Source organism: Ctenopharyngodon idella, chromosome 16 (genome assembly GCF_019924925.1).
Source record: "Ctenopharyngodon idella isolate HZGC_01 chromosome 16, HZGC01, whole genome shotgun sequence".
Taxonomy (NCBI): Eukaryota; Metazoa; Chordata; class Actinopteri; order Cypriniformes; family Xenocyprididae; genus Ctenopharyngodon; species Ctenopharyngodon idella.
The window spans coordinates 26,226,199-26,235,351 of record NC_067235.1 but is presented as its reverse complement, the minus strand read 5'-3'; the positions used below and the strand labels follow the sequence as shown (position 1 = coordinate 26,235,351).

Genomic DNA, 9,153 nt, shown 5'->3' with positions numbered 1-9,153 from the left:
TCGTCGAATCGGCCTGAATGAAGACAGTGATGGTGTTAATGGGAAGACTAATTAAAAAGTAAGTAAACAACTGTCACTTAGATATCACTGCTTTATTTCATGTCAAAATCAAACTCGAAATGGCCTGAAAACATGAGGCCTGCGGGGGTTTTTAGTGAGCAATCAGCGTGGTGAAATTAAAGGTACATCTTTGTGTCTGTGAGTGAGTGACCAGTGTGTACAAGCTTGATGATTGCTGAAAACAAATTGACTTTTAAAAAGAAAAGCTGAATGTTTATAAATAATATATATTGTTTAAATTGTTACTGCCTTTAGTTATTATTTTGGAATAAATGTAAAAATGCGTAAAAACACTAACTTGATGAAATTTATACTTGGTTTTAATAAATAGAACATTACATGGTGTAAAAATACAAAATAGAATTGTATTTGGTTTCTCTTTTAATGTAATGTTAACTTAACCAGGAAAATTGTGTAACAGGGACATAAATGAGGACGTTGCCTCCTCATTTTAAAACACCACCGCACACCACTGTGTATGTGTGTGTGTATATATATATATATATATATATATATACAGTTGTGGTCAGAATTATTGGCACCCTTGGTAAATATGATCAAAGAGGACTGTAAAAATAAATCTGCATTGTTTATCCTTTTGATCTTTAATTCATAAAATTAGCAAAAATCTAACCTTTCATTGAAGGAAAAGAATTAAAAGTGGGGGGAAAATCACATTATGAAATAAATGTTTTTCTCCAAAACACATTGGCCACAATTATTGGCACCCCTAGAATTTTTTATGAGTAAAATATCTCTGAAGTATATTCCCATTCATATTTAAATTTTTTTTAGCACACCAGGGTGATCATGAACATGAAATTGTCCAGCCATGACTTCCTGTTCCACGGGAGTATAAACATGAGGAAACACAAAGGCCAAATTCCCGTAATCATTCATCACAATGAGTAAAACCAAAGAATATAGTTCTGATGTGCAGCAAAAAATTGTTGAGCTTCACAAAATAGAAAGTGGCTATAAGAAAATAGCTAAAGCATTGAAAATCCCCATTTCCACCATCAGGGCAATAATTAAGAAGTTCCAATCAACTAAAGATGTTATAAATCTGCCTGGAAGAGGACGTGTGTCTAAATCGCCCTAATACGCTGTGAGGAGGAAGGTTTGAGTGGTCAAAGACTCTCCAGGGATCACAGCTGGAGAATTGCAGAGATTAGTTGAGTCTTGAGTCTCAGAAAGCCTAAAAAAAATTATCAAACAGCACCTACATCCCCACAAGTTGTTCGGGAGGGTTTCAAGGAAAATCCTCTGCTCTCATCCAGAAACAATCTCCAGCATATTCAGTTGTCAGACACGACTGGAACTTTAAACGGGACCGGCTTCTATGGTCAGATGAAACTAAAAAAAAAGAGCTTTTTGGCAGCAAACCCTCCAGATGGATTTGGTGCACACATGGATAAAAAGTACCCCATGCCCACGGTTAAATATACTGCTGGATCTTTAATGTTGTGGGCCTATTTTTCTGCTGGAGGTCCTGGACATCTTGTTCAGATACATGACATCATGGATTCTATCAAATACCAACAGATAAAAAATCAAAACCTGACCGCTTCTGCTAGAAATTCAATAATGGGCCGTGATTGGATCTTCCATCAGGACAATGATCCAAAACAAACATCAAAACCAACACAAAAATGTGTCACTGAGCACAAAATGAAGCTTCTGCCATGGCCATCCCAGTCCCCTGACCTGAACCCTAAAGAAAATGAGTGGAGTGAACTGAAGAGAAGAAGCACCAACATGGAGCTGGGAATCTGAAGGATCTGGAGAAATTCTGCATGAAGGAATGGTCTCTGATCTCTTCTCAGGTGTTCTCCAAACTCATTAGGCATTTTAGGTGAAGACTCAGAGGTGTTATCTTGAGAAAAGGAGGTTGCAAAAAGTACTGAATAAAAGGGTGCCAATAATTGTGGCCAACGTGTTTTGGAGAAAAACATTTATTTCATAATGTGATTTTCCCCCCACTTTCAATTCTTTCCCTTCAATGAAAGGCTATATTTTTGCTAATTTTATGAATTAAAGATCAAAAGGATAAACAATGCAGATTTATTTTTACAGTCATCTGTGATCATATTTATCAAGGGTGCCAATAATTCTGACCACAACTGTATATATATATACACAAGTGCTGGTCATATAATTAGAATATCATCAAAAAGTTGATTTATTTCACTAATTCCATTCAAAAAGTGCTATTGTATTCATTCATTACATACAGACTGATATATTTCAAATGTTTATTTCTTTTAATTTTAATGATTATAACTGACAACTAAGGAAAATCCCAAATTCAGTATCACAGAAAATTAGAATATTGTGAAAAGGTTCAATATTGAAGACACCTGGTGCCACACTCTAATCAGCTAATTAACTCAAAACACCTGCAAAGGCCTTTAAATGGTCTCTCAGTCTAGTTCTGTAGGCTACACAATCATGGGGAAGACTGCTGACTTGACAGTTGTCCAAAAGACGACCATTGACACCTTGCACAAGGAGGGCAAGACACAAAAGGTCATTGCAAAAGAGGCTGGCTGTTCACAGAGCTCTGTGTCCAAGCACATTAATAGAGAGGCGAAGGGAAGGAAAAGATGTGGTAGAAAAAAGTGTACAAGCAATAGGGATAACCGCACACTGGAGAGGATTGTGAAACAAAACCCATTCAAAAATGTGGGGGAGATTCACAAAGAGTGGACTGCAGCTGGAGTCAGTGCTTCAAGAACCACTACGCACAGATGTATGCAAGACATGGGTTTCAGTTGTCGCATTCCTTGTGTCAAGCCACACGAACAACAGACAGCGTCAGAAGCGTCTCGCCTGGGCTAAAGACAAAAAGGACTGGACTGCTGCTGAGTGGTCCAAAGTTATGTTCTCTGATGAAAGTAAATTTTGCATTTCCTTTGGAAATCAGGGTCCCAGAGTCTGGAGGAAGAGAGGAGAGGCACACAATCCACGTTGCTTGAGGTCCAGTGTAAAGTTTCCACAGTCAGTGATGGTTTGGGGTGCCATGTCATCTGCTGGTGTTGGTCCACTGTGTTTTCTGAGGTCCAAGGTCAATGCAGCCATATACCAGTTAGTTTTAGAGCACTTAATGCTTCCTGCTGCTGACCAACTTTATGGAGATGCAGATTTCATTTTCCAACAGGACTTGGCACCTGCACACAGTGCCAAAGCTACCAGTACCTGGTTTAAGGACCATGGTATCCCTGTTCTTAATTGGCCAGCAAACTCGCCTGACCTTAACCCCATAGAAAATCTATGGGGTATTGTGAAGAGGAAGATGCGATATGCCAGACCCAACAATGCAGAAGAGCTGAAGGCCACTATCAGAGCAACCTGGGCTCTTATAACACCTGAGCAGTGCCACAGACTGATCGACTCCATGCCACGCCGCATTGCTGCAGTAATTCAGGCAAAAGGAGCCCCAACTAAGTATTGAGTGCTGTACATGCTCATACTTTTCATGTTCATAGTTTTCAGTTGGCCAAGATTTCTAAAAATCCTTTCTTTGTATTGGTCTTAAGTAATATTCTAATTTTCTGAGATACTGAATTTGGGATTTTCCTTAGTTCTCAGTTATAATCATCAAAATCAAAAGAAATAAACATTTGAAATATATCAGTCTGTATGTAATGAATGAATACAATATACAAGTTTCACTTTTTGAATGGAATTAGTGAAATAAATCAACTTTTTGATGATATTCTAATTATATGACCAGCACCTGTATATATATATATATATATATATATATATATATATATATATATATATATATATATATATATATACACACACAAACACACACACTTTTGGTTGTACTAATGACAGATCATACATTATGTTAATGTCCGTACTTCATTATCATACATTATGTTAATGTCTGCACTTCATTATCAGAGCTGACACATGCAGTGTACACAGTAACTCATGGGCCTGGTCCTTTCAAATGACGTCCAGAACTGCACATCTTGTCACACAGAGTCTGTAGTCACAACATAACTAGATAAAAACATCCACTGGAGATTAAAATATATTCCTAATGCCATTCAAATACAGATATGAAACAATCATCACCACATTTGCTATTCACACTGGACATCATACTGACAAAGGTAAGAAGAAAAATTTACTATACCAGTTTAAAATATGTTTTATGTAAAATATTCTACATTATATTAAATTGTTTAAATTAACAAGATGTGTTGTTATTTTACAGGCTAAGCACTGAAAACTATGAAGGCTTTTGTGATTCTTGCACTGGCTGTTTTTACAGGTTAGATATATAACCATTCATATAAATTACTTAGGAAAAAAAAAAAAAAAAAGAAGAAAAAGGAAAAACAGGGTTCCAAATTCCAAACAGGATATAAAATTATTATACATGTTAAAGGGATAGTTCACCCAAAAATGAAAATTCTGTCATCATTTCCTCCTCAAGTTGTTCCAAACCTGTATAAATTTCTTAGTTCTGCTGTACACGAAGAAATATATTTGGAAGCAGTGGTGTAACTTTGTTTTAAAGAGTGGGTGGGACAGGAATGTGTGTGTGTGTGTGTGTCTATGTCAAAATGTATTGACATAGACATCATGTTTAATATGATAGTTTCATCCTTACATCTACTATAATACAATATATTGCTAGTCTTGAGAGTATTTACATTAGCCAATAAATACGTGGATCCACACTTTACATTAGATTGTCTAGATGGACTAGCGGTATAATTTTTGTTCATTAATCCAGATTTGGAGCTGATGTGGAATCAGCGTGCCAGAGGTTTTGGGTTCTAATCCACCTTCATGTAATTTTTTTTTTTCTCATTAAAACCAAACATGTTCAACGGTGATTGTATATCATGACCAGGGACACGTTTATGTGCATTTTGTTTTGTGATTTCACCGGAATGAATAGAGAGTCTCCGATAGATTGAAGCGCTCGTCCGTGTGAAGACTGCGCAGTGTGCACGAGCGCCAAGAGAACACTGTTGCTCCACTGATAACAGCGGCAATGAGCACTCGGCACTATTTCAAAAACAACACATCCCAGCGATAGATCGCCTATTATTTAACACACAGGAATGAATTGCTAATCAACTAGAGATGTTTCTTTTGTATTAGTATACATCCATGCCGCGAGATGTTTCAAAAAGTGTGGTGGGGACAATATCGACCCTGGCAAAAAGTGGTGGGGACATGTATAAATTTCTTTGTTTCTTTGGAAGAATGTTTGTAACCAAGCAGATCTTGACCCCCATTGACTGACATAGTATTTTTTTTTCTTCCTACTGTGGTAGTCAATGGGGGCGAGATCTGCTTGGTTACAAACATTCTTCCAAAGAAACAAAGAAATTTATACAGGTTTGGAACAACTTGAGGGGGAGTAAATGATGACAGAATTTTTGTTTTTAGGTGAACTATCTACATCATGTTCTACAAGACAAAAGTTTGGATACATGATTTTTTTTCTTGTGATCTCAAAACACTTTTGATATAGGCTTGTGTGTAGATGCTTGACAATAGTTTTGTAGGCAAATATAAATTATGCCTATATGAATTCCTTTACAAAATGAACATTTAAATTACTATTTTGTACTGGATGAGTTGGTATGGCAGTAAAGAAAAACATCTTCTTTCCACATTGTTTGAAGAAACTAAATAAGAATATATAATATTATATTGTTAAAAATATGCTATTGCAAACCTACATGGCTTTGTCTCCTCTGTGCACAAAATGTGATTTTTTTTTTTTTTTTTTTTTAACCTCTAAAATGGCTAAATAACTTTTTAATTATCTGATATGTTCAATTCTCACAACAGGTTGCCAAGCCAACTTATCTAATGAAGAGAAGCCAAATCCACATCTGGATCACTTAATACATGCATTCTGGAACTATATTGCCCAAGCAGTACAAACTACTGATGAACCTTCACAGATGATGAGGACATCTCAGCTGGGACAGGAAGTCAAGTAAGTCATAATTACCACCAGCAATATTATTTTTTAGCACAATTAGAAATGTTTTCTGTCATAAATTACACCTTTCCCCCCCACATCACCACACTAGACTAACACAGACTCCTTCATCTGAAGATCTGATGACCAAAATCACCAAAGAGGCTGAAGTGTTGAGGGAGCATCTGAGCCAGGACCTGAACACCATGAGAGACAAACTGGAGCCCTATGCTGACAACCTCAAGAGCCAGATCCAGCAGAGAGTGGAGGAACTCAAGGTGGCCATGACTCCATATGCAGAATCCCTGGATTCTGAGACCCTGAAGGCCACTCTGCTCCAGAAGAGTGAGGAGCTGAGAGGAAACCTGGAGCAGAGCGTGAAGGAGCTGCAGGCTCAGCTGGAGCCCTACACTGCTGAACTCAAGGAGAATGTGCACCAAAACCTGCAGGAAATGAAAAAATCTTTTGCTGCATCAACTGAAGACCTCCAGGCCCAGATTTAATTTCACATTTCTATATTATATTGTGATGTTTCTAGCATTTTTCTTGTTATTGCAACAATAAAACATCTGCCATATATTATTATTTGTCACTGATATGTAGAAGATTGCTATATGTCCAATTCAGAAAAACCCACAAGTTTAATAATTCCTTGCTTTCACCATTGGTTATGCTAGACTGTTTTGTGGACCTTCATGGTCATCTTGCACTGTATGAGCGTGCAGAAATATTCAAATAAAATACACCTATGTATTATAATATGTATAATAAGTGACAGATTAAAAACAGTTAATTTTAATCACATCTCCCTTGCCTCCTCCTTGACCAGAATCAAAATTTATTGATAAATAGTAAAATAACCTATATAGCTTCACTAGTAGTGGCAGTGCTCTCTAGTGGAGAGAAACACATTTTCCTCATCTCTGATTCAAATTAGATTATATGTAGAGGCATACTACTTTTGTAAACTTTGGTGAAAGGACTTATATTATAAAATTATGAATTACCTTACCGTAGTTTAACCAGACAAATATTGTTATTAAATAATTATACAGCTTTCTGTTCTTTCAGACCTGGTGTTGGGATCATGATAATTCCATACTTTCAATCAGTTTATGTGGAGTGGAGTCTATTTCCTTTGAAACTATTTACTATTACTTTAATGGCAAATTATTGTAAATGTTAATAAAGTTAACTCCTAGATTTAAAGCTAAAGGACAAGAGTAACAATGCTTAATGCCAGCAGACACAGAATCAAGTGAGCTTCGAGTGACGTGTCAGACCTTATCAGGGAATGCAGAATGTTTTTTTATCATATATTGTTTTATTAGGTCAAATGTTCAAATTTGGGGCTCTGTCTGATTTAAGTACCTAAGATAGACCTTAAATAATTTGATTATTCTGGATGACTCCTTTTCTAGGCTTTATGATTTTTATTAATTGAATGTTTCCAAATATTTTTACATATACTTTTCTTTTTTGTTTTAGGCAGTTGGGGATTCTATTTTAATTCCCTTTAATGACATCTGTGTAATGTTAAGTGCTAAGCCCTAAAATATTTTATATGTATTTTGATTTTAACCAAATTAAAACTTAATTAAAATATTCACTACTGCTTTTAAAGACAAAGTTCACTGTTATCATTATCTGCACTGAATCTGAAAGTCTGTAGTGGTTGAAGGTACAGTCAGGGCATTATGATGTGGAGTAGTGACAGCAAGGCACTACCCACTGGACTTTGGGTTTGCACTACAGCAATCACCTTCCCATGCTATATAAATACAGATGTGAACCAGCCACCTTCACACTGGTTTTTCAGACAGGACAGCATCAGTTAAAACACACTGATTAGGGTAAGAACTTTCAAACTTTTTAGTAAATTCAAAATACAGCACTTTTTACATTTATGTAAAAGACAGAGCCATTCATTGAAAGTGTTTTTTACTTCTAGACTAAAACCTAGAACACCATGAAGGTTCTTGTGGTGCTTGCACTTGCTGTATTTACAGGTGAGGAATTCAGAGAAAATTACAATATGAAAATGTTTTAAGGCTTGATAAATTTACAGTCTATTAACAAAACCATTTGATCAAAGTGAAATGCTCAATCAACAGGTTGCCAGGCCAACCTATTCTACGCTGATGAGCCCAAGCCACAGCTGGAGCAGCTGACTGATGCATTCTGGAGCTATGTTTCCAAGGCAACACAAACCGCAGAGGAAACCGTCAAGATGATCAGGTCTTCCCAACTGGGACAGGAAGTCAAGTAAGTGAAGAATATTTACCTGCAGGACACTGTTATTTAGACTATTTCTTATGCCCTGATATGAAACTCGAACATCTTTCTCCATTTAACAGTGCTAGACTGACCCAGAGTGCCGACATGGCCAGCGAATATGCCGTCACCCTCAAGAAACAGATGGATCCTCTGGCTGAAGAGCTGATGACCAAAATCACCAAGGAAGCTGAAGTGTTGAGGGAGCGTTTGGGCCAGGACCTGATCACTGTGAGAGACCAGCTGGAGCCCTATGCTGACAACCTCAAGAGCCAGATCCAGCAGAGAGTGGAGGAGCTCAGGACGGCCATGGCTCCATATGCAGATTCCCTGGATTCTGAGACCCTGAAGGCCACTCTGCTCCAGAAGAGTGAGGAGCTGAGAGGAAACCTGGAGCAGAGCGTGAAGGAGCTGCAGGCTCAGCTGGAGCCCTACACTGCTGAAATCAAGGAGAAGGTTGACCAGCGTCTGCAGGAGTTCCAGAAGACCGTGAGCCCTCTGGCTGAGGATCTTCAGACCCAGATTAGAGAGAGAGCCCAGATGGTCCAGCAGAGTCTCACACCCTACGCTGAAGACCTGAAGGAAAAGCTGGACCCCTACGCACAGGACCTGAAGGACCAGCTCACCTCCCTGTACGAATCCTTCATCAAGAGAAATTAGATGCTTCAAAGACTTCTTCCTACACCATAACCATTCATCTATACAGATTCAGAAATTTTGCTCTCTTTCTGTTGTGTATTTATTTCAGTTTATTACCTCTGACAGAAAATGTGTTGTTTCTTGGAAATTTATAAATGCCAAGTGAATCATTTGTCTTATTTATCAACAATAAAACACCTGCCATTTATTAA

At 37.5% G+C, this 9,153-nt stretch overlaps 2 protein-coding genes across 2 annotated transcripts; both read left to right on the top strand.

Annotated features, from left to right (window-relative positions):
* The first annotated feature begins 3,890 nt into the window (after nucleotides 1–3,890).
* LOC127496992 (apolipoprotein A-IV-like) lies at nucleotides 3,891–6,764 on the top strand. The gene is made up of 4 exons (XM_051865049.1): nucleotides 3,891–4,190; nucleotides 4,295–4,351; nucleotides 5,893–6,043; nucleotides 6,141–6,764. Exons 2-4 carry the CDS (start codon nucleotides 4,312–4,314, stop codon nucleotides 6,529–6,531), a joined length of 582 nt encoding a protein of 193 aa, XP_051721009.1. The 5' UTR covers nucleotides 3,891–4,190; nucleotides 4,295–4,311; the 3' UTR covers nucleotides 6,532–6,764.
* Nucleotides 6,765–7,791: 1,027 nt separating this feature from the next.
* LOC127496990 (apolipoprotein A-I-like) lies at nucleotides 7,792–9,153 on the top strand. The gene is made up of 4 exons (XM_051865046.1): nucleotides 7,792–7,881; nucleotides 7,980–8,037; nucleotides 8,143–8,293; nucleotides 8,386–9,153. The coding sequence occupies exons 2-4, from the start codon at nucleotides 7,998–8,000 to the stop codon at nucleotides 8,960–8,962; spliced, it is 768 nt and encodes a 255-aa protein (XP_051721006.1). The 5' UTR covers nucleotides 7,792–7,881; nucleotides 7,980–7,997; the 3' UTR covers nucleotides 8,963–9,153.

Excerpts from the sequence above, each read along its gene's own strand:
- LOC127496992 (XM_051865049.1), top strand. The coding sequence starts at position 4,312 with ATGAAGGCTTTTGTGATTCTTGCACTGGCTGTTTTTACAG. Across the intron at positions 4,352-5,892 it reads TGCACTGGCTGTTTTTACAG|GTTGCCAAGCCAACTTATCT; the intron begins GTTAGATATATA and ends TTCTCACAACAG. Across the intron at positions 6,044-6,140 it reads CAGCTGGGACAGGAAGTCAA|ACTAACACAGACTCCTTCAT; the intron begins GTAAGTCATAAT and ends TCACCACACTAG.
- LOC127496990 (XM_051865046.1), top strand. The coding sequence starts at position 7,998 with ATGAAGGTTCTTGTGGTGCTTGCACTTGCTGTATTTACAG. Across the intron at positions 8,038-8,142 it reads TGCACTTGCTGTATTTACAG|GTTGCCAGGCCAACCTATTC; the intron begins GTGAGGAATTCA and ends CTCAATCAACAG. Across the intron at positions 8,294-8,385 it reads CAACTGGGACAGGAAGTCAA|TGCTAGACTGACCCAGAGTG; the intron begins GTAAGTGAAGAA and ends TCCATTTAACAG.